The 24,651-nt window shown below is 58.4% G+C and overlaps 1 protein-coding gene across 1 annotated transcript; it reads right to left on the bottom strand.

Moving 5' to 3' along the window:
* Positions 1-3,117: 3,117 nt before the first annotated feature.
* On the bottom strand, positions 3,118-10,827 carry LOC144992284 (uncharacterized). The gene is made up of 2 exons (XM_078947949.1): positions 3,441-10,827; positions 3,118-3,346 (listed from the first exon to the last, which is right to left on the bottom strand). Exon 1 carries the CDS (start codon positions 10,570-10,572, stop codon positions 7,291-7,293), a length of 3,282 nt encoding a protein of 1,093 aa, XP_078804075.1. The 5' UTR covers positions 10,573-10,827; the 3' UTR covers positions 3,118-3,346; positions 3,441-7,290.
* Positions 10,828-24,651: the final 13,824 nt, after the last annotated feature.

The following is a 24,651-nucleotide window of genomic DNA, read 5'->3' as shown; positions in this document are numbered from 1 at the left end:
TACGTGTCCACCACGCTTCGGTTCTACAGGCTCTTGAAACGCAGCTGCGTGAAAGGCAACGGAGAGCTCGCGAGCTGCTGGAACGAGACGCTCCAGGAGATGGCCCGGGAGACGTATCTGTCGGGGCAGCTCACGTTCCAAGAAATCAACCAATGGGCGCTGTCTGCGTTCACCAAGCGCGTCGATCCGAACGGGTGGTGCGACCGCATACCCAGACACGTGGAGAGCAAGTTGGCGGACTCCAGGATGATCGAAATCGCTGAACTCGCCATCACGTTCATGAACGCCAAGATCCCCGGCGCATTCGCCGTGGCCGAGCTGCTGCACAGTCCACTTGGGAAGCTGCAGAGGTACTGCGAGTTCCTTAGCAGGTACACCTCGGACGCTACGTTCAGAAAAAGCGAGCGGGATAGGTTCGCTGCCTCGGTCATGGAGCTGATCAGGAAGGAGTGCAGTTCGCTCGCTCGGCAGTTGCGCTGTTACAGCCAAAACCGGAAAGACGCCGATCCCGAGACGGCCCGCCAAGCGAAAGCCTGCGCCGAAATGGTGGACAGAGAGCCCTGGGAAGTGAACAAGATCCAGAAAGACTGGTACACCATGTGCAAACGCGACCAGTGCAACAAGGAAGACAAGGAAGCGCAAGCCCACGCCAAGGAGGTGAACGCGGCCGCCAAAGTGGCGTTCCTGAAGCTCAAAGTTTACTGCAACAAGCTCAAGAAACTGGGGATCAACGCAGCCCGCTTTGACGGTGACATGGGCGGCAGAAATCCCGCTTGCGGAGAGCCGGTCGAGCCAGGCGAGGGATGTAGACAGCCCCCGAACGACCGCTCGGAGCTTTTCAACCCCATCCCAGAGCCCGTCCCGGTTTCGACATGGATGAAAAACTTGTCCGTGTTGCTCCTGAGCTACCCTTGGTTGCACGACTCCTTGGGGTACCAGAGAGAGGCCGTGTGCAAGCTCCTGAACCTGGACAGCGCTCTCCTCGGCGAGGCGAACAGGGAACTCTTGAGAGAATGGGTGGCGTACAACCAGGGCACGGTCAACGAGCTCCGCAGGCGCGGCATCAAGGATCGCCTGAGCCGAGCGTTGATCCAATGCTTGGAGTCCCAATCCACGCAGAGGTGGAGCGACAAGGTGGCCCGGTCCTTCGCGGCACTCCAGCGCAAGGCGGCGTCCAGGCGGGTTCCCCGAAGGCACCTCTCCCCGCCGCCGCCAGTCAAGAAGCCCGAGAGGAGCTGCCGCCAGACCGTCGGCAGAGCTCGACGTCGGTTGTCCCCCTGGGCCGAGAGCGTCCGAGCCTCGCGGTCTCCGGCGACCAAGAGGAGAAAGGTCGGGCGCCGCCAGAGAAACAGTTTTTTACTGAGCGAAGCCGAGGAAGACAACGGCCTGGAACCTCTCAGCTCCGAAAGCGAGGAAGAGCCGGAGTATTTGAGCGACAGGGACACGGAGAGCTCTTCGGATTGCGACAAAAGCTCAGACGACTACGATCGCAGCGACAGTTTCATAGACGACGCATCGTCGTCCAGCGAAGAAGACATCGAGGCGGGAGAGGACAACGTCGCCAGGGCCAAGAGACGCGAGGACGGAGTTGACCGTCCGTACTGCGTGTCGCGACCTTCCTCGCCCTCGCCCAGTAGCGCGTACAGACAAAGAGCTGGCGAGGAAGCGGGCTCCAAGGCCAGGAGGAACGAGGACGGGGTCGGCCGTCCGTATTGCGGGTCGCAGCCGTCCTCGCCCTCGTGCAAAAGCGACCGGCGGGGCTACAAGCGCGCACTCAGCTCGGACAGCTCGGAGACGGAAGGCCCATGGGCGATGCGAGTCTCCACGAGGCCGAAAGGCAGAGGGTCGAAGTCGAGACCCTCGGTCGAGCGGGAAAAGAGGCTGGGGCTCGAAACCGCGCTCACGCAGCGACAACGCAAAGACACCGAAGACCACTCCAAGACTTACTCCAGCGGCCGCAAAGACGTAAGACGCCCAGAGGGAGGGCTGCAAAAATCAGCCTCCGGGAAACCGCTGCGTTTCTCTGGCGAGAAAGGCAGAGAGGTCGACGGTCGAGGTTCGAAAAGGTCCGGCGCTCGGATCGCTCGTTCGCGCTCCTCCAGTTCGGAGAGTCGAGGGTCCGCGTCTGAAGGCAGCGGTTGGGAATCCGAAGGGGCCGACCTTTCGGACAAATCGACCGCAGGCCTCAGTTCGCGCAGGGAGCGCGAGGCCAGGAGCTCTCTGAAGTCGACGGACCTGGGCAGGCGGTGCCAAACCGTGAGGTCTCGCGGCGAAAGGCGAGAGACCGACGGTCGAATTGTGACGTCGCCGGCAAAACCAAAGCCGATCACGCCGGTTAAACTGAGCTGTTCGCCGGGCAGCTCGGAAGCGAGCGACCCGCAGAGAAAGAGGAGCGCGGAGCGCGCGGGGTCTCACGCCGAGCACCCGCAGCTCACAGAGGACCCAGAACCCGCAGAGAACAGAGAGCCTGGAGCAGATTTGCTCGCAGGAGGGTTCGGAGAGGGACCCGGTCGCCTCTGCACCGATGGCAAGGACGAGCGCAAGGCGTCTCAGCGGCGGCTCTCGCAAGACGAAAGCGATGGAGAGGGAAGCGCCGCGTACACGGTGTGGATGTAGAAAAGGTCGAGGAGTGGCTAGCTCGAGCGGTGGGGGCGGACGAAGAAGACGAACCCGACTCGACCTCTTCGACCTCTCCGTTGCACTCCTGTCTTCAGCCAACCTTCGGACAGAACGCATTGGAGTCACGGTGGACAAAACTAGGGCTCTCGTTTGGGACATTAGTTCGATGCGACCGCAGACTGTCTGGTGCACCGCTTCTACATCCGTGGGATCTGTGTAATTATGTGTGATGAAATAAAAATCAAAGTAAGACGCTTTGCTTTGAGTGTTCTTTCTTTTTTTTTTCTTGTGCGGTCTCACGGTAAAACTCTGCAGCTCCGATAAGCGTAGAACGTCACACTGCGTTGCAGCAACGCGGAAAGCGCCTGGAGGGCTACCAGAGTATACCTCTCCGCTTTTACATTTATTTTTTCTAAACATAACCTTTTCTGATCTAACTCTTCTTAGCACAGAAAATGAAAATTAAAAAAAAATGAAGCAAACAAAATACAGACATCATTCAGAGTCTACACGAGGGTCTTTATTGTCACAATGATCAAATGAACACAGTCATGGGTTTGCATCGCCCTATGGCGCACTGGCAGAAAGACACATCGCGAATAAGACTACGCCCAGGCTGGAGCTTGTCTCCTGTTTCCACCTCGCGTTCTCCAGATCCAGAGAGCCGTGCAAACAGTCAGAGCCGCGACACCGATGGATATCATGACAAACAGTCCTCCTGAGAAGACTGAAAGAGAGCGGGGGATAGAAACAGTCAACAAATGGGTCCAAAAACCAAATTAAAATATTGTTTTTTTTTTTAAAAAAAAAACACCACTCGCCTCGCTTAACTTTCACGGTCGCTTTCTTGCTGCCTTTGCCAGAGACTACGGTGCAGACGTAAACCAAGCCTGCGTCCTCGGGCGACAGTAACAAGGAGCTGCGGATGTCGTAGAGCAGCTGCGAGGTCCGCCAGACGGCGGTCGTGGCGCTCAGAGTCCTGCCCGACGGAGGCTCGGTGGACCAGGTCAGCTCGGGTTCCGGGTAGATCCCCACCGAACTGCACACGGCGGTGTCGCCCACCTGCTCCAGGAGGACTTCGGTGACCGGAGCTGCTTTGAAACGAAGACAGAGCTCAGCTCAACCTGTTTTCTTCGAGGCCCAAGCGGCCCCCTCGAAAGGGACCGCCGGCCCCTCTCACCTTCAGCATCCCTCGTCGCATCATTGTCTCTTTCGTGAGTGGCCTGGGTGTCGTCCAATGTCCAGCTGGATGGAAGACGCTCCGTTGGCCGGGTCAGATCGGGTTCCGGATTGATCCCCTCATAACTGTAATTGAAGGCGTAGTCTGGGTCGTAATAGATGTCGTAGTACACCACCTCCTCGTTGACTTTTTGTGTGAGCGGTGAACAAAAAAAAAAAGAACTTTTAGTCAACGTCACGATACTGCATCTCAACCCGTAGTGTGGAATTCGCCATCCCCTGTTTTCGCTTTGCTCCAGCCGCGTTGCGCTGACTCTTTGGGTTATGACGATCGCGCTCGTACTCGGAACAATGTCAGCAAGCTTACAGAGCACTCACCCGCCACGCTCTGGGTCCGCGCGACAGTCAGAAGTAGCCACGGTAAGAATGGGAGCCCTGTCATGGTTTAGCTGCTCAGATGGCCGAGGCCCGATCGAGTAGGGTTGGGGTCGCGGAGTCTGCTGCGGGAGACGCAGAAGGACCTTTCGACCGTTGTCGTTCGCCGTCTGCTTCACTTTCGTCCGAAGGGACGCTCGCAGAGCCCGGTGAAGCAGCAGCAGACGTTCGTTGATTGAGGCAAACACTATTCCACTTTGCACCACTCGATCACACCCGAAGACCGTTCCGACACGTCACGCAGAATTCCCCGAAGGCAGGTCGCAAAGTCGGGTTACCCGGTGTCTTTTATAAATGGCAGAGGGGCGACAAGCTCACACCGTTGGAGGCAGACGAAGAAGACTCAACCCCTTTAACCTTTCCGTTGCACTCCTCTGTCTTCTATCTCCCTTCAGGCAGGGCCTATGGAGTCCCGGCGACCAGGGCCCTCGAAGACTCTCCGCTCGCACGGCGCACAGAGCTCTCGCATGATGACCTATTTGGAAGAGCTGGCCAACCACGTTGAAGTGCCTCGCTCGGGGGAGGCCTCCTCATCGAGTGGAAACCGAGACGTCGGGCTTGTGAGCGTCTACTCGCATCGTGGGCGTGCTGACGACGGGGCGAAGCGGACGAAGACCGAAAGCTTGTGCTTACGCTTCCACACTCCCTCGGTTGACGAGAGCACAGACTCTGACCTGTGCTCCGCTTCGACGGCTGTAATGCCCGATGCAGCATCTCAGTGTGATCACGTGTGATGAGATACAAAATAAAATCATGTCAGACGTTTGCCCTGTGTCTCTTTTCCTTGTCTGCACCGTCTGAAGCGATTGGCGCGTCAGGTTCGCGCTCGGAGGACCCGAGTGACCTCAAGCAGAATCTCTGGGGCCCTGCTAGGCGTAGCCACATTGTGCAAAGTGCCTCATAGCATTTTCTTGTCCTTTATATAGTTTTTGTCCTAACCACACTTTTTCAGCACTGAAAAGGATAATAACGAAAACAAAACAGAGACATCTTTCAGAGGTGGACTCTAGGGTCTTTATTGTTACGGCAATCAAACGAACACACACAAGGGTTCACGTAGCAAAAGTAAGCCTGTGAGGTTGGAACAATGCATGAGCAGGCAGATTGGAAAGGTCCGTCGCCGAGAGTCCCACGGTCAGGCAGGAGCGCATCTCCTGGTTCTCCCTAGCATGCTCCATATCCCGAGAGCCAGGCAAATTGCGAGAGCCGCGACACCGACGGGGATCAGGACATAGATCGTCAGAAGCTTTTGGAGTCTGCCTGAGGAAAACGAAAAGAAATAAGCCGTGAAAGCGAGAACAGATTGAGGAAAGTGACGCCTCTGCCGTTCGTGCATAATCTGAAGTCCAACAGTAGGTGCAAAAAAAAAAAAAGAAACTAAACAAATGAACCACTTGCTTCGCACACCTTCCACCATCAAAGTTGCTTTCTTGCTGTGCTTGCCAGAGGTTACGACGCAGCTGTAAACCATGACAGCGTCCTCGTGCGACAGTAACAGGGAGCTGCGGATGTCGTAGAGCAGCAGCGAGGTCCGCCAGACGGCGGTCGTGGCGTTCAGAGCCCGACCGGACGGAGGCTCGGTGGACCAGGTTAGCTCGGGTTTCGGGTAGATCCCTTTCGAGCAGCAGACGACAGTGTCGTCCACCTCCTCCATGCGGACTTCGAGGACCTGAGCCGCTGCGAGAAACGAATCCTGAGCTCAGCGCAACCTGTTTGCTTGGCGGGCCAAGCGTTCCCTCTCGACAGTGACCGTCGGCCCCTCTCACCTTCAGCCTCTTTCGTCGCCCCATCGTCTCGTTCGCGAGTCGCCGCTGTGCGGTCACGGTCCGCGCCGACGTTCTCTGTTGTTGGACCGTGGTAGCCGCCCTTGTTGTGAAACGGCTGCGTGGACCACCGGGGGGTGGTCGCGGCGTTCAAAGTCCTGCTGGCCGTAGTGGGCTCCGTCGACCGAACCGGTTCGCGTTCCCGGCTGATCCCCTCCGAACTGTCGAGGACCGGAGCCGCTGCGAGACAAACTAGAATTTAGAGCCGCATTTTCGCTAAACGGTCACCTAAGTCACTCACCGCTCCTACCTTGCACGTTGACGTTGACATAAGTGTATCGCTCATTCTTACGGGTTGTAACGTAGCAGGTGTATCTTCCCTGATCGTGAAGCTGCACCCAGGACAACCGTAGTGAGGCATTACCTTTAGAGACCTGATCCGAGAACAAGGAACCTCTGCCCTTGACATTCCTGAACTGAGGGTTCGCTTTGTAATATGAAAGAAAGGGGTTGCCCTCGTTATCCTTAATCCAGTGCACTATCGGACCGTCTCCTCTCTGAAAACTGCAGGGTAAGATGCAGGTTTCCATGATGAGACAGGTGATGTTGGTGTCTGTAACAACGTGACAGCGACACAAAAAAAGAAAGCATAAAAAAAATTTAGCCGGCAACCCTCCCGAGTCCTTCTGCGACTTTGTAACCTGACTACACAGACTCATCGAATAGTCACGGCCTGCCTCTCAAAACACAGGCTCATCGATCGTACTCGTGCTAGGAACAGTATCAGCAAGCCTACAGAGGACTCACCCGCTGCGCTCAAGGTCCATGTGAGAGTCAGAAGTAGCCACGGTCCGAATGGGAGACCTCTCATGGTTTTTTTTTTCTGACGGGATACACGAAAGTATCTGTCAGCAGTCCGAAAGGGAACGCGAGATTTTAATAAGAACTGGCGGGCCCTAGTACCACTGGAGCCAACGGACGGTTACACTACCGTACCCCGTACCCCCGGTGGAGCGAGTGCACAGTTTATCTCACCTCTGAAAATAAAGGAGAACCAGACACCTGAACACAATACATTTTATTTTCACTCGACGATACAACAAAAAAACAAACAATGTGTAGGTCCCTCGAAGGACACCTGAAAACAATCAAACAAACGTGAAAAAGTCAAGTAAAAGTACAGAAACAAAGCCAGCCGAAGCAGATCTCAGTGTAGCGTAGCCGTGTCTCTGGGACATTCATCGACACACATACATGAGCATGTACGCTGGGCCTCTGATCGAAGGGCTCCTCACTAGCACCGCAGGTGAGTGGAGACGATGAGGGGCGAAAGTCTGGCAAAGAGGTCGACCAGCGAGCTCTCGGAGGCGCCGTTACCGCACAGGCGTACGAGGGCGATGACGATCCTGTAATACACTTTGGTGAGTTCGGGCACGGGGCTCCGTGCTGCGTGTTTGGAGATCATTACGACGGGGGCCCATTTCAATAGACCCAAGGCGACCCGAGGGTCTGCGTCGTGAGTGTAGCACCTGCCGTCTCGGGACAGCTGCACTCTGTCGGGGCTCAGTAGGTCGACCCCCGCGACGTCGCGCAGCCCGGCCCTGCTGAGGTCCACGGTCAGCGGGGCTCTCGTGCAGTTGAACGCGACCACTTCGACCTTGTGGCTCTCGAACACTCTGACCTTCAGTCTCAGCGTCAGGTTTCGTATCAGGGAAGAAAGCGACTTGGAATCAGATGGAGGCCCCGGCAACGTCTGTTTTCCCCTTCGCGGCGGAGGGTTGCCGAACACCAGCAGGCCGAGCCCGCGGCCCGACTCGTATTTCGTCCCCGTGAGGCTCGGCTCGGCCCGCCAAGTGGACCTCTCGGCCGTGTACTCCTCGAACGCGAAGTAGGCGCTGTCCAGGGTGAGCCTGCTGGGTACGACGGGTCTCCCCCGGCCCGCTCTCTCACTCAGGATCCCCAGGGCCCCGCCGAGGATCCCGACGGGGTCCCTTGAGGAGAGGAGGCTTATGGAATCCGCCTCGCGAAAGCCGCATCTGCCCAAAACCTCGATACAGAACGTGAGCAGGCCCTCGTTTCCCACCCCGAAAAAAGGACCACCGCGACCAAAGTGCTTGGCGAGGTAAGCCACCGGGTCGATCAGCGCGCAGCCTCGGCAGATCAGCAAGTCGTCCAGATTTAACGCGCGCGTGGGGAGCTTCTCTGCCTCCAAGGCCTGGTGAAGTGTCAGGAGCACCTGAGCGGCGAAGGCGTCAGCGGAGAAAGGCGCGTTCTCGAGAGTCCACTCGGATGCTTTCTTGCAGTCAGCGAACATGGGAGCGTACTGGAACACCACAACGCCGTCGCAGCTCTCCGAGCTCCTGCACAGGCCTCGGATCGGGCCCGCGAACAAGTCCGGTCGCTGCTCCGTGACAGCAATCGAGAGCTCGACGACGTGCTCTCTGAACCTCTCGGCGTCCTCCGGAGATGCCTGGGTGAGGATGACCATCTTTGTGTCGACCTCTCCCTCGCAGCATCCGCTTTTGCCTTTCACGATGACCCGGGGACCTCCCGCGGGCGAGCTGGCCGAAGCGGAGCACGGGTCTGGCTCTGGAGACCCGATCCGCATCCGCGCGAAGGTGAGTCTCTCCGGAGACCGCCCGACACGGCCCGAGTCTTCCTTGGCGACCTGGGATGAAGCGCTGGCCTTTCTCGAGTACCACACGTAAGGCTGTATGTAACCCGGAGCCAGTCTTATCACGTCGACCCCGTAGAAGATCTTACTCTCGGATCGGAATGTGGCAGCGAGAGAAGAGGTGTCTGGCACCCGGAAGGCGGGGGGTTCGCAGTCCTCGCAAGCCACCGCGTCACAGGCTCTGTAGCAGCCGGCGCCGATGTTCGTCGGGATCTCCCTCGCCGGAACCGAGACGGCATCCGCGCCCAGGTCCCGATACCTCGGGAGTTCGAGCAGCTCAGACGCCGACCACCTTTCCTGGGGGAACAACGTGACGCACGCCGCCCCGATGGCGACGAACTCCGGATCTGGGCCCGCTCGACCGGACGCCCTCGCGGCCGCGGCTTCCAGCTTCTTCGCGACGTCTCTAGTCCGCGGCCTCGAGCGGAATTGCCGCCGCAGCTCCATGGCGTCCAAGCTCTTCATGTAATACGAATCGAAGGCGGCTTCCGAGGTAGGCTCGTACGTGCCTAGCAGCTCGGACAAATTCCGCGCGTAGGTCCTGCTGCAAAAACCTTCCCGCTGACCGGACGCCCTGTGGCCGATCAGGGGCGCGCCGCTGTACAGCTCCCAGATCATGCAGTACCAGCTGAACACGTCCGCCTGAGTGTCGGACTCCAGGCACCACAGCACCTCGGGAGCTCTGTTCGCACGGGTGCCCCTGGGCTGATCGGGAGTGGAGAAGTTGCACGCGGTGCCAAAGTCGCTGATCTTGAACACCAGTGGCAGGGGCCTCCTGCTTTCGGCGCGACACACCAGGACGTTTCTGTGCGTGATGTCCCTGTGCTGGATGGCTCTCGACCGCAGGTGGTCCAGGGCGCGCAGAACGTCCAGTTCGACCAGGGGCACGTACCTCGTCTCGGTCCCCATGTGCGCCGAAAACTCGTGCAGGGAGCACGCCGCCTCCTCCATCAGGGATACGACCCTGCCACCCAAAGGGTACCCGGGGGCCTCGCACCACAAGCCCCCGAATGTCCGCAGCACGTTCGGGTGCTTGATGGAGGCTCCGATCAGGACCTCCTCCATCTGGGTCGCGACGTGCGCATAGCGCTTGAACTCGTCCTCCACCACGGGCAGGCTCCAGTTCAGCATCTCGGGGAAGAGGTTGACCTTGGCAACCAGCCCCTCCTCGATGCGCACCGTGACGCCGAACCCGCCGCGGCCCAGCACGGACTTCCCGTCGCGCAGCAGGGACTCGAGGTCGACCGCCGTCGCGGACGCCGTCTCCGGGACGGCGCGTAACGTCCATTTTTCGGACGAGCGGGTGGGCGCCTCTGGCTCGCTACGCCGTCCGAAACTGTCAGCTGTCACAATCGGCGTCGTTGGAGGCACGGTGTCGTACCTCTCTGGTCTCAGGCTCCTCAGCACGGGAGCGCTCCCCTGCTCCTTGGGTCTGATTGAGCACTCGCAGCCCCGGGCAACGCGGCGAGCGACATACTCGAAGCCTCCCGCGCCCAAGATCGCGTTTGCGGCCGCGCACAAAGACCTCACCTCGTCGTTTTTCTGAGATGGGGCGTTTCGCCCTACAGTCGAAAACAGGACCAGAGACCCGTCGCGACCCAGGAACCAGGTCCTCTCTACGCACACCACCAAACGCTCCGTGGTCTCTCGGACGCGAGGTTTCGCGTCCACGCTGCATATCTCTACCTTGTCCGTGTCCACGCCGCACAGCCCGCACAGTCTCGTGAGCCAGGCGACGAGGTTTTCTCCTCCCCGGCAAGGTTCGCACAGATCGACGCTTTTAGCTCCCAGCCACTCCAGCGCTCCAGGAGCGTCGCTGCAACAAAGAGTCTTAACATGATACAAGCGGTGCTCTCCCAGCAGTCCGAGAAGCCTCCGAGTGCACCGTCCGCCGTCCTCCATGCTTTGCGCGCCCGAAGGGGGCTCTCGGTCAGTTTATAAAATGAACTCAGAAATGAGACAGAAAATCGCGTTTTCTCCCCACGCCTCGGTAGCCCTTTTCGAGTGCCTGATAGTGGCAGGGGCGCCCGCCACTGGCCTGCTGCAGAACGAAGTGGTCAGCAAGCACAGACCCACGCTTCAAAAGAGCCTCGAGCTTCTGAGGGACATGTGGACGAGGTCTGACGCGCTGCACGTGTGTCAGGACGACCTGATCTCGCTCCATAGGATGGAGTGCGAGAGCGCCGGGCACGCCGGCGCTAAGGTCCCGAAATGCATCGCCGTGGACCATCGCAAGTTGTCCAGGTACTACGTGTACCTGCTGTTTCGCTACAGCGTGAGCTTCGCATCGTCCGAACGAGGGGGCTTCATTTACAACAGGTTTCGAGCGTGGAGTGCTGGCGCCGGAGCGGTCGAACCCCTGAGAGACATCCCCCACGCTTGGTTGCCTCCGTTCCAGTCGCCCGCCCCGTCAGCTCCTCCGGAGGAATCTGACCTTGCGCAGCCTTCTCGAGCGGGCAAGCTCCGGGCGCAGACGAGAGGGCCCGGTCGTCACGCCGAAAGGGTTGACCCGGGCGAAGCTGTGGAAAGCGGATGGCGTGAAGCGGACGAATCGAGGTTTGACAGAACAGAGCGAGGGAGAGTGCCTGTTCGCAACGGATGTCGCTCGAGTGCGAAGGAGTTCTCCTCGACAAGGCACGGTCAGGGAAGGGAGGTGAAACAAGGCGGCAGGGGTTACCGCGAAGACAGCGATCGTGACTCGACAGTCGACAGCGGGCGGGAATGTTGAAGTGGCGACCGGATTTGTAGATTTATTGCCCTCTGCTGTCTGTTATGTATGGAAAAAAATGAAATAAAATAACATTTCTGTGCACTCTCCTCGGTTCGTCTCTACGGATTTGTAGATTTATTGCCCTCTGCTGTCTGTTATGTATGGAAAAAAATGAAATAAAATAACATTTCTGTGCACTCTCCTCGGTTCGTCTCTACTTCTTACACTTTCCGCGCTGCCTGGCCGTTATGGCAGGTAGGATGCAATGTCTGTTTGAGCAGATCTCTTCTGCACACAGAAAATACGGTGGAAGGGGCACATGAGCTTTCTCAAGGTCTAGGGACATACTTTACCTCTCTGACTAAAAGCCTCCATGCTTGTCCAACAGTGCACACCTTTATGTTGCGTGTGTTTTTGTGTGCTTGTCTTTTGTGCATGTGTGTCTGTGTGCAACTTGCTCCTCTGTATTCAATCGAGTTAAAGATAGGGTCGAGACAGAAAAAAAAAAAATCAGTCAAGGAGCAACACCCCAGTCAAGGAGTCTTTATTTTGTAATGGAACACAGGAACGTAGAATTCAATTCAAACAAAACCAGGTTCACATCGTTTGGTAAAACGAGTGCACAGCCCGTGACTGTAAAACTAGGGTTTTCTGGGCTCATCCTCGTCAGACGTGCTGTCGACGTATATGTCTCCCGTGCGCCTGAAATGTGACTTGGCTTGGGCGAGTCGCATCTTCTTGCTGGTGAATCTTGAGGTTATGGGCCTCGTGCCGCGATCCACGCATGCCGGCTCAGATTTCTCGGGTTGAGCTGGCGCGCTCGTGGATTCCGTTGCTCCCGTCTGCGTGGTGCGATCGTAATAGATCCTGCCGTGCTTACTCTGGTAGTAATTGCGACGGTACTTTGCGCGCCAGAAGACGCAGTTGCAGCATTCGCAGTCGATTTCATGGTTCCCGAAACCCCAAAGGTGGGCCGGGAAAATTTCTTTGTCGTCGTAGGACTCCACGCTTTCTCCGCCAGACTCCAGCTCGCTGCTGTCGCTCCCGGACTGACGAGACTCTTTGATCCGTTTTTTCAAGTAAGCCATCATGGCCCGATCGTTGTCAGAATCTGACTCGGAATCCTCCACGCTGGCCTGCGGCCCTTCGGGCGAGGTCCCAGTATTGGTCCCGATGGTCCGGCGTCTTGGGACAAACCGCCGTCCTGCGTTGACTTCCTCATCCGAGTCGACGTCCATGCTGCCTGTGAGAAAATTGGATTTTCTAGAAAGGACTGTTTTAATAAAAACGTTCGGTTGGTTCGTTCCCTTCAGTTTCCTGCACACAGAAATGAATGAATAAGACTCAGAGACAATACATAGCTACAGTGAAGATTTACCCCGCACAAAACAGCACAGATTTGTACGCAGGGTTACAGACAGAGGAACATGATCTCAAAGTCTGAACAAAGACACTCATAAAAAGGTTCGGTTTATATACCTAGCATTTACTTATTCAGAAGATGGTCCGAGGGTCTATGGTGTGAAAAACCCACCCACATGCTGTTGCAGGCTAGACACTCGAAGGTCATAAAGCTTCAAGTGCCAGATCTCTCTGATGTTCTCATAGACATTTGCCAGAGCACAAACACCAGGACACACAAAAAGTGAAAAAGGGAGGATGAGGAGAAACTGTGACAACAATATCTCTGCTGTGCTGTCTTAGGATGTAATATAATTTTGAGATGATAATACTGAATCAAGTTTAAACCATTTGTGTAGTAAAAGGTAAAAGTGAATGTAATAAAAGTAAAGATTGAGTTTCTAACTATTCTGTTTCTAATTATTCCTAACACTGCATGTCTCTGAATTCCTGGCTGTTTGCAAGACGATAGGAGGAGAGAAGCCAGCCCCTCCGCTTAAATATTTAACAGGCACACCTTTCCTAAGAAACCTCTTCCCCCACCCACACCCTTTCAGGGGCAGGCACTTGACAGGCTCTGCAGATGAGAGCAAACCTGTTGCACTGTCTCTGTTGTACCTTGTATCTCTGTCGCTTGGAAAGTTTCTAAGTAGTATTCTTTTTGTTTTGTTTTGTTTTTTGTTTCGTTTTCCTCATTTGCTTCTCTCGAGTTTCCAGACCGAAACACTCTCTTCGTTAGAATGGACATCACCCCGGTATCTGGAGGGAGCGCTGGGAGCGACTCGGACTCGGATGTCATGTACATCGAATCTGCCCCGGGGAACAAAATGACCTTCGATCCGGTGAGGGGAGCGACGCTGCTCGACCTGGCTGCGTACGTTGTGGCAGCTCCTGAGAAGCCGAGAGCTCTGTGCCGCGGGCCGAATTTTTCACCCGTGCCTCTGGGACGGCCCTGCGCGACGGTGCCGGTGATGGGAGACGGCAACTGTTTCTTCAGGGCCGTCAGCTACTTGGTCTGCGGCAGGGACGACTACCACTACAAGATCAGAAGCTGGTGCGTCAGGGAAATGAGTTCGAATAAAGAAAAATACAGAGATTTGCTGCGCTCGCAGTACTCGAGCGTGGAGCAGTACATTCTCGAAAGGAGGCCGAAGGATCGGGGTGTCTGGGCCACCGAGGTGGAAATCGCAGCGCTGGCCAACGGCTGGGACGTGAACGTGTACACGCACAACCACGGAGGGTGGGTAGTCTACAGTCCGGACGGCAGGCCTCGGTCGAACGAGCTGCCCGGGATATACGTGCAGAACCAGTTGGGCCACTACGAACCCATCGTGTGCGTGAAGGACCCGAGCGGCTCGGGTTGCTACGGGTTCTGCCGCCACACCTTTGTCGGCGAGTGCCGTCAGGCAGTCTCAGAGCCGCTCCGCTGCATCGCGAGAGGGCTCCGGGATTCAAAGTTCGCCACGTCTCAGAAACCCGGAGAGGCGGACGAAGAGAAAGTAGGGGAAGGGAGGAAAGAAAAAGAAGAGGAAGAATATGAAGATGTAGAAATGGATAAAGAAGAAGAGTGTATCATCAACGGGGAGGATGGCTCCCAGCTGCTCGTACCTAGCACCATGTTCTCGAGGAGAGCAGTTGAAGTGAACATGGAAGAGCTCTACTCTGACTCTGACACGCTCGTCCAGAACTGGTTGAGCGTCATGCGTTCTTGGAAGGGTTTCCTGAACTGGCTGGACGATCGCTGGTGGGGCTCCGTGTCTCGAGATGACATAGCTACGTTCTTGAGGAGCGAGAAGGGGCGATGCGCCGTCGTGGTCTCGGAGCCCCTGGAGCCGAAGATCGGAGCGCTGTGCTCCGTGACGAAGCAGGGCAGTTCGGACGCAGTGCTGACGACGGAGATCGCGATGGAAAGGGGACTTTACGTGTGCAAGGAGCTCAAGGGCTACTACGATGACCCGAGGGACATCGTGCTGCTACTGGGATGTGAGCGAACGGTGGCTCGCAAGCCCTCCAACGTGACGTCCTCGCAACGGAGCTTTTTCGCCGACGCGAGGATACCAGAGCGGCTGCACAGGCTGATACGAGGCCCCATGGGCAAGGTTTGGTGGGGTACGTACACCAACTTGGCCCAAGTGCCAAAGCTGACGTATCCCCTCACGGCTCTGCAGCGACAGAGGAGGCCGAGCGCCATGATCGCGCTGACGGACGTGAAGGAAGAAAGGGGTCCCGGGTACTTGTTCGAAATCATGTACTTGAGCAAACGAAACGGGGGCTACGGACTGCTCATCAACAAGTGCAAGGTCGTGTTCGGCATCCGTGGGTTTACCGTGGTGTGCGGACCGAGGGACAAAAAGTGCCTCGCTTATCACATGGACATGGAGGCCCTGGTGTACGGGCTCAGCCGGCTAAAAAGGCTGATTTTTCTTTCCAAGTGAATGTCTGCACATGATATTAGACAATTGTGCTGTCACCTTCACCTTTAGATGCCTCCGTGGGTCAGCTCTGCCCAGCGCGAGAGGCTGCGTTATTTTTTTTTTTCTCGTTTTCTTTTCTCTGTCCATGTGGTTGTGTGCACAAAATAAATGAGTGCGTGAGACCAAACATATTCTTTCTGTCTTTGATTTTTATTGTCACCTTGGCGTTTAGAGCACAGTGCAACCGGTAACACACAATAAAGCATAACCCTCAAATAAACCACGGGACACACTTAGTCGTTGTCAAAATTGCACAAATCCACTGTGGTGAGGTGGCGTTTCTTAGAGCAGAAGTCCAAGGGGAATCGTCTGAGCAAGGCGTCGCAGCCGAGCCGAGTCACGGCCGTGTGCATGTCCAGCAGGTCCTGTGGGCAGTCGGTGCCTCGGTGCCGTGCCTTCACGTTGCTGTACACGTCCAGCACGCTCTGACCGTACAGCAGTGTGAGAGTGAGGGATCCCGTCACGTGTCCCACCTTCTCCGCGGGGCTCTCGACCAGCACCTTCAGACCGGGCTCGTGTTTGTCGACCGCCACGAAATTGCCGGCCTGGTCGCTCAACGTGTCATACAGGGAAACGACAAAGTTTATCAGCGGGTTGGGAAACAGTTCCACTTCTCTGTTGCCCCGTTTCAAATAACGCCCGACCCCCGAGTTCGCAAACGCGGCCTGGATCGCTCGGTCCACGAGGCTCGTGTTGTCTTCGTACGCAGTCCTGAGGAGCGAAATCACACTCCTGTACGTTTGAGACTTCGGACTCGTCGAGCCCGACCGCTCGGGCACGCACACGTAGCCATCGACGCACAAGGGCAACGACAGGGACGGGTAGCCGGGCTGGGTCACGATGACCGTCGCCTCACATTGTCCTTTGCACAGCTCGCAGGCGTAGGTGAAGTGTTCCGAGGACAAACAGCCTTTCATTGCGTCGAGGGAGCGCCTCGCCCCATCCGAGGCTCGCACCCCGCCCGACATCATGAAGGCCAGAACGTTCAAGAGAGCCTGTCTGTTGTCGTCGTCGTGCGTGGACGGCGTGCGGCAAAAAGGATCAGTGTCTGTCCCCGCCGCCCTGATCCGGACATCCTTTCCGTTCAACTCCACTTCCCACGCGGACGAGAGTCTCGAGGGGTCGTTGGTGACCACCCTGCTCTTGGCGTAGTTGAGCACCGCAAACTTTGCCGGTATCCTTTCGAAGGTGTCTCTCTTGTACGCCCGCAAGCTCATCTGTTCGATCACAAACATGGGGCTGCATCCTTCGAAAGGCGAGATGAGATCCCGCAGGTCGACGGCGAACAGGAGGGGCTGTTTCGACACGCTGTCCTTAGCCACGTCGTGACAAAAGACGTAGGTCTTCTGACTGAAGGCCATCTCGTCCGCTCCTGGTCGCTCGCTCGCTCGGGGTCCTCCGCACCTAGGTTCAGTTAGTCTGCCCAGTTCACGTCCCCGGACCGCGACCCGTTTGCCGCTCGGGCGCCGTCCCCTTTCTCAACGGAGCCACCAGGCTTCGTTGACGCAACGCCCCAGCTTCCTCTTACCATTGTCTCCGTACACACTGCGCAGGAGCGTCCGGCCCGACACCTTGTTTGCGCACAGGTCTCTGAAAAAGTCTTTGCAACCGGCGCAGTGATACGTGACTCCCGCGGTCCCTCCGAGAGAGGCCCTGTCGCGGGCCGTCCTTTTCTGTCCCGTTGGCGGCGCTGGACGCACGAGCCACTTTTTGCTCTTGAAGTCCTCTATCCAGGCTCTCAGGGCATCGGGGTCTTCTGTCGTGTACGGCATGATGCGCAGCGTCGAATCGGGCTCCCTGGCGACGACAGAGGAAAACGCGTCGGGCGATCTCACGTGCAGCGCGAGCAACGTCTGGTAGAGAAGCCCCGCGAGGTCCACCAGGGCCCTCTCCGAGGCTTCGCTCTTCGAGATGGACAGCGATCCCTCCGAGCCGGCGAGGCCCGCGTCGACCAACAGGCACGTCGGCAGGCGGAGGGCTATGCGCTCGCCCGAGAGCCCCTCGCCTTCGTCCGAGGTTCCCACGCGCACGACGCCTTCGCGAGTCAGCAAGGCCAGCGAGCGGCCGAGCTCTCCGATCAGGCCGGCGTACACCTCGCGGGGCACCAGCGCGAGATCGTCCTCCAGGACCCTGCGACAGGCTTCCAGTTTGTCCCCCGTGAGGCGAGGCGCAGCCCGACGGAGAGCCCTCAGGCGCTCGAGCTCGCGGAGGCCGCACGCCGGCTCCATGTGTTCCGGACAGACGTTCATCAGCGCGTTGAACGCGGCCGTAGCTCTGCTCAGGCGCTCTCGGACGGCGGAGAATGACAGGATCAGGTGCCTCCTGCAGTCTGCCAGGATCTCGAGCTCGTCCGCGCCGCTCCCGTACATGCGTCGCGGAAGGCAGTAGTCCACGATGCAGTGGGCCACCAGCTTCCCGGATCGGCCGACGAGCTCGCGGTCTGCCTTGTGCGCCGTCAAGACCCTGGCGTCGGCGAAGCACTGGCTCTGAGGCTGACAGGGGTGAGGGACCAAACGGCCCGCCGAGGCGCTCCGGGCGCCGGCTTCGCCGTCGCCGCCTCGGGCGTGTTTGTCCGAGAGGCAGGCGAGGGACCCTCCGAACATCGCGGTCGTGCACCCCGAGGTGGCCTGCAGGTTGAGCGGGTACCTGTAGAAGGTGGCTTCGATGGGGCTGCACTTGTAGAACTCCTCGCACTCCACGGGTTTCACAGAGAGCCCGGTTATCCTCTGCAGCCACGTGCGGACGATCTCCACGTACGTCGTCTTCACGCCGGACTTGCTCGCTTTGAAACGTTCCAGAGTCTGTTGGCTGAAGTGCTTGTTTTTCGCCGATTTGACGAGGGCGCTCCAGGGAAAGAAGCCCGCTCCCATCTTGGACGCGATGAACTCGGAGGCTCGGCACGCGAGCAGGTCCCTGAGCACTCCGTGTCTGCTCGAGAACAGGTGGTTCATGCAGTACGCTCCGTCCTTGTACAGGGCTCTCGCCGTGACGACGCCGGAACCCGGCCTCGCCAACGCGACGGAGACGGCCGAAAATCCGCCGTCCAGTTCCAGCTCCGTTACGCGCAGCACCCTGTGGCCTACGAGGAGGGCTTGCGCTCGATCCAGCTGCTCCCACCGCCCGCGGCCGTCCACGGTGAGCTCGCTCTCCGGGTACAGCACGAGGTCCCCCTCCGATAGCCGATGCCACGGTAGGGTGGAGAAGCAGGAGAGTCCGTGGGGCTCCAGCTTGACGCAGTCTCCCCTCATGACGCAGGCCACGAAAGTGTCCGCGACGGCGGAATCGCAGGGCGAGCGCAGGCTTTTTACAGCGGAGAGTCCTCTGATCTTGACCGTCGAGGAGGACATGCGGCCCCTCCCATCAAGGTTGTGAGTGAGAGACACGTAGCTCTTCTTCGCCACGTGGCAGTACACCGAGCTGCTGTACTCGTATTCCAGCTTCACCCGCCGGTCCTTCACGAAGGGCCTCGTCACGTCCAGGAGGCTCCGGGAGTCCGGAGTTTGCGCCACGTACACGGGGTAGCCCTCCTCCGTGAAGGCGCCCTCGGGGTCTCTGATCACCGCCACCGGCTCGTTGCCCCTCTCTATGGTGTACATCCTCTTCAGAGTGTCCTCCACCAGCGCCAGGTGCACGTATCGGAGGAAACCCGGTACCTCGGAGGCAGCGCGTTCGAATTTCGCCCCCAAGGCCGCCAGGGAGGCCGCCGCGAAGTTCCGAAGCCGCTCGGTCTCGAGCTCCGGGGACTCCCCGTCGCCCGGCTGTTCGTCCGACACGTCGCTCTCGGGCAGGTCGTCCGGCCCGTACCCCGCGGACACCATCACGCTGTCCGTGTCCCCGTACATGACCGGGCAGCGGTTTTTGTAAAAAGTCGACACGCAGTCGTTCACCACCGATATCTGTCTCCTGCCGTGTCCCGATATGAGGGACCCGCAGGGTGGGGGAGCGGTCCCGTAAAACGAATTGGCCATGACTTTGCACTCTGCCTCCTGCACCTTGTAGTACGCTCGCTCTGCGTCGCAGAGGGCCGGGTCCTTAAGCTTGGCCTTGAACTCGTCCCGCCTGTTGAGGTAATGCTCCACGGAGGAGGAGAAGACGGCCGGCGCCCGCTCGAAGACGGCTCGGTCCGCGTCGTACCGGAGGATCAGCGTCGCGTACTCGAAGCCTTCGGCCTCCCACTTGTACACGACCCATCCGGAGAGATCGTGGGGGAAGGAGCGCGGGGGCCAGGGCACGGTGGTCTCTGGAGAAATGTTGAGCGCGCACATGATGGACGGGTACATGCTGGCGAAATCGAAGGCCAGCTCCAAGCCCATGCCGGGCCCAGAGTAGTGGAGGCCCGAGAGGGGTTCGCACACGGACCCTCCCTTCCACGTGTCCTCGCCCGCTCCGTCGAGCCCCGGCGGTGAGGCGTCCCAGGGCTCGCGGCTGCTCAGCTCTCTGCCCGAGGGTCCCGCCCTGACCCTCAGAGTGTCGAGCACGTACTTGAGCTGGGGCATCTGGACCGAGTGGATGCTCTGAACGAAACCGCCAAAGTTGTCTCCCCGCCCGTGCACCACCACGTCTATGTTGAGCGTGATCCTGCACCTGTGGAACAGCGCGGACGCGGGCTTGAGCGCCTTGGCCATCCTCGAACACAGCTGCGAGTCCACCAAGTTGTACAGCAGCACGGCGAACAGTTCGGTCCCGCCGCGGTGGATCATGCCGTCCATCATCGAGTAGGGCACGTCGGTCAGCTTCCGCAGCTTACGTGGGTCTTTGGGAGGCAGTCCGCGCAGCTCTCGGTCTCTGGAAATCACGAAGGGCGCCACGTCGTTCAGCTTCATGCTCGTGCAGGCGAATCTGATCTCCCTGGTGCCCGCCATCCTGTACAGGTCCACGACTGTCATGCCGCAGCCGATCATCTTAAAGTGCCCCAGCTTGCCCTTGTCCTTGTTGAACTTGTCCACATGTCGACACGCCGCTTCGACCTCGCGCTCGGTGAGCTTGCCTCCGGTCAGGCTCGAGCCCACGGCGGTCAGCATCTCCTTGTAGATTTCCAAGTGGCGCACCGACTCGAAACGGAAAACGGGAGGCAGGTCTTCCGAGAGGTGCCTGGTGACAAAGAGCCCGTGCCAGGACCGGAGGATTTCAGCGCACCTTCTGCGGGTATCCTCGTCCGATCGCTCTGCGTAGTTGGAGTCCGCGTAGAAATGCACGCGCTGGTCGATGACTCTCAGGTCGAATTCCGCATTGTACACATACAGGAGCTCCACGCCGTGGCGATCGAGCAGCCGCAGGGTCTGCTCTAGGAGCGCGAGCTCTCCGGCGCAGGGGTAGAAAAGGATCCTGGACGCAGACTCCAGTCCCACGGCCTCCACGAGCGCGCCATCGGGTTTCGGGCGTCCCTGGCCCTTTACCTTCAGTTTGTTGTAGACCACTATCAGTTGTTTCCTGTGACTCCCCGGCTCGGGCTTTGGGAGGTGCGAGTTCATCAGCACCAAGGACACGCATGTGATCTCGTGCTCCTGTCCCGGCATGTCACTGGCCAGGGCCGGTATGGACACCCGACAAGCCCCTCTGAGCGGGCCTTTCTTCAAGTCGCTCAGGATCTTGACCAGTTTGCTCCTGTACGCCGTCAAATCGGAAACCGTGCGCTCCGTGCAGTAGGGGAACCTGTGGGCGAAAAACTCGCACCTCAGGGAGCGATCGCGGAAGGCCTCGTCCACCACGGTCTCGATGTCAAGACAGGCGGCCCTGTAGACGTGCGGCGCGTGCACGGTGTCAAACAGCTTGGCCTCCTCTTCGGACCTCTCGTGGTCGTACACGAGCTCACTTGGGACCAGGGTCCCGCCACACTTTTCCTCGGGCAAGAAATACACTCGTCCGTACATGACATCGCAGCACAGGGCCGGCGTGTTGCCGTCCCGTGCAACGTAGTAGCCGCTCTCTGGGTGGAAATCCCCAAACGTGAGAGCTCCTTTTACGGTCTCCATATATTTTTTGGCCAGCGCTATGCTCCCCAGCGGGAACGCAGCGGCCTTCACTTCCCTTTTCACGTCGTCGTGCACCACTCTCACATGAGCCGGCTCCGCAGCAAAGTGTCTGCGCCACTCTCGACTCACCCGCTCCCAGCTCTCACAGGCGTCGCCCTGGTCAGAGTCCAATTCCAAGTCATAGCCCACCACGGGCATTATGCCCACCACTTTGAAACACACTGTGGTGTACACCGTGGTGCCGTTGTGAGCCTGCAGCACCAAGCCCCTGCACAAGAGTGCCTCCTCCAACCTGTGAAACATCACAGACTTGACCATGAGCCCGATCAAACCTCTTTCCGAGGGCGATACTGCTCTACGTTTCGGAAAGATGTCGGGGAACAAATTCACAAAAGGAATGGGCCTATCCATCGTTCTCCTCAGAAAAAAAAAAAATGGGGGGTACAGTGAACTTAGACTGGACACAAGGTGTTTGGTTTATTTTTATTTTATTTTATTTATTTTTAAATTCCTTTTCTCTTCTATTTTCTTTCTATTCTATTTTATTCACCTCTTTTCTTTCTTCTTCTCAACACAGGTTCCCCTTGCTACACAGAAGGACTCCGACCGCCGCTGAAAGGGTCCGGCCACGATCTAAAATCTCCGACGTAGCAAAGACCAGCCCCGACCGCCAGCAAAACGATCCGATCGAAAAGAGGCAGCCTCTGAAAGTGTCCAACCCACAGCAAAAAACTGACGGGGATGCCCTGCCTCCAGACTCTGAGCGTTTCCCACCGCCTCAGTTGAAGTCAGACTGCTCACTTGGCCAGCCTACCGATGAGCTCGTGAGTGAGTGAGCCAGAGGCCGCCTCTGAAAGTGTCCAACCCACAGCAAAATCTGATCGAAAAGAGGCCGGCTGTGGGCGCCTCTGAAAGTGTCCAACCCACAGCAAAAAACTGACGGGGATGCCCTGCCTCCAGACTCTGAGCGTTTCCCACCGCCTCAGTTGAAGTCAGACTGTTCACTTGGCCAGCCTACCGATGAGCTCGTGAGTGAGTGAGCCAGAGGCCGCCTCTGAAAGTGTCCAACCCACAGCAAAATCTGCCGGGGATGCCCTGCCTCCAGACTCGGAGCGTTTCCCACCGCCTCAGTTGAAGTCAGACTGCTCACTTGGCCAGCCTACCGATGAGCTCGTGAGTGAGTGAGCCAGAGGCCGCCTCTGAAAGTGTCCAACCCACAGCAAAAAACTGACGGGGATGCCCTGCCTCCAGACTCGGAGCGTTTCCCACCGCCTCAGTTGAAGTCAGACTGCTCACTTGGCCAGCCTACCGATGAGCTCGTGAGTGAGTGAGCCACACGCAGATCCAGATGTAGTGTTGGCAGCAGGTTCGCGCACACCACGAGCATGGAGTCTGACAAAAAGGCCCCGCAGAAGGAGCGAGCGGCGTTTCCCCACAGGGAATCTAACACCGCCGTGGTGCGAATGGTGGAACTCCCCACCGACAGGAGAGCTCTGTTCCTCGCGTTGGACACCGAAATGCTGCACGACGACGAGACGGTCGAGCTGGCTTTTCGGGCTCTGCCGCCCTGCGAAAGGTCTTTGGTGCAGCTGCTCCTCTACCTCACCTATTGCTGCAAAGGACAAGTCCTCCAGTTGACCTTGGAGGACCCGGACTTTTCGAGCATGTCGGCCCCCGTCAGGGAGGACTTTGCGCACGGAAGGCTTTTCTGTTTCGTGTTGGACATGAACGGGGGCGACTCTCCCGGAATTTCTAGCTTTGTGGCCGCTGGACCCGAGTCGGGTAAACGTCACCGTCGCGAGGACGGCGACCCGGCCGAGTGCGTTTACGGCGGTGGTCTACTGCGTTTCGTGGAGGCGGACGCGAGCGTGTTCCGCAGTCCCGGGGCGAGCGGAGACGAGCCTTCCGACACCAGTGTGGACAGCGAGCCTGACGATGGCGATGACGGCGACGAGGAGCCACACGACTGGACCGCCATCGACTACGAGCTTGGAGAGGAGGCCTACAACGCCTTCATGAGACTTCAGCTCGTCAGGCAGAAAGCTGTGTCGCTGAACAACGCTATGATCGTCATGAGAGACCCCAAGGGAGAACTGAACCCTGCGTTCGAGTGGTTAGACATTCGCAGCGATACGCTGAACCCCGACAAGATAGATCGGAAAAAGGTCAAGGAACTGCAGGGCTCGATGTACGTGCCCGCCTGCCAGGGCGGAAAGCAGACGACCGCGCTGCCCGAGGCGATCACCGGTCTGACGCTGAAGTCCCTGGCCGAGGCGATAGGGAGGATCACGGACACCGAGAGTCGGGACCAAGGCAAGGAACTCTTCGAGCGCCTGGTCTCGAGGCTCGCAGAGGACAACTGGAGAAGGCACAAAGTGGTGCAGAGGTACAGCTCGAGCATCCCAAACGACGCAAGATTCTTGGAGGAGGTGAGAGCCTTCACGCGAGCCCTCGCGGGCGGGACAGCGCCCCAAGTCTGCGTGGGTAGGCTCCTGGTGTTTAGGTACTCGATCGAAAGGCTTATAGACAGGGACAAACCCGACGCCTTCCTGAACTCCATGCTCCACAGGCACATGCCGGTGACGAAGCCTCGCATCTCGAGAGCGCTGCGAGAGATCAGGGCCAACCGCAGGACCCGGCACCTCGCTCGGCTGTTGACGGGCGGCCGCTGCCACTGCCCCTGCCCCCGGCCCGGCCCGGCCGTCGACCAGGATCGTCGAGGGAGGAGGTGCCGGGAAGACTGTCAGACTGCGTACGCGTGCTTCTACAACGTGTGCGAGCAGCACCCCTTCTCCGTGAGCAGGTGCGACTACAACCATTACTTTGCGCACCTGTACCCTCACCTGGGAAAACTCGAACGCCTGAGCAAGGACATGAAGACGAAATACGGAGGACACAGGCACTTCGAGAGCATAGCCAACATGGTCTTCGACATCCTCGCGAAGCGCCGTTCCTCGCACGCCGACGCGCTGTACGCAGGGCTCCGGGACCTGATGGGAGAAGGGATGCTCAACTCGCGCCTGTCTCTCGGCCGCGCTCTCCCCGACATACACGAGGAGCTGTGCCTGGAGTTCCCGGCTGAGGACTACTACGACGACTACGCCGAGGACCCGCGCTCGCTGAACCCGGTGAAGGTCTACGACCACGCGCTGGTGCGCTACATGTTCTCTGACAGCCTCCAGGTGGGCAGGCTATTTCAGGCCTCCACCACCTTCAACTACGTGGTGACCAACACCGCGCCCAGGTACACGATCGAACGGATCATGCTGTTCAACGTCACCGGGCCCGGGGAGGGCAAGAGCTACGCCAACAACGTGCTGAACTGCCAGTTCAGGCAGGTGAAGGGCTGCATAGAGACGCTCACGTCCTTCACCCCGCAAGCTTTCAAGTACAAGCAACAGAGGAAAGCTTGCGTGGTGATGAT

Source organism: Oryzias latipes, chromosome 5 (genome assembly GCF_053564925.1).
Source record: "Oryzias latipes strain Hd-rR chromosome 5, Olatipes_Hd-rR_3.1".
Taxonomy (NCBI): domain Eukaryota; kingdom Metazoa; phylum Chordata; class Actinopteri; order Beloniformes; family Adrianichthyidae; genus Oryzias; species Oryzias latipes.
Note: the sequence above shows the minus strand (reverse complement) of the source record. Positions and strands in the feature narration are given on the sequence as shown.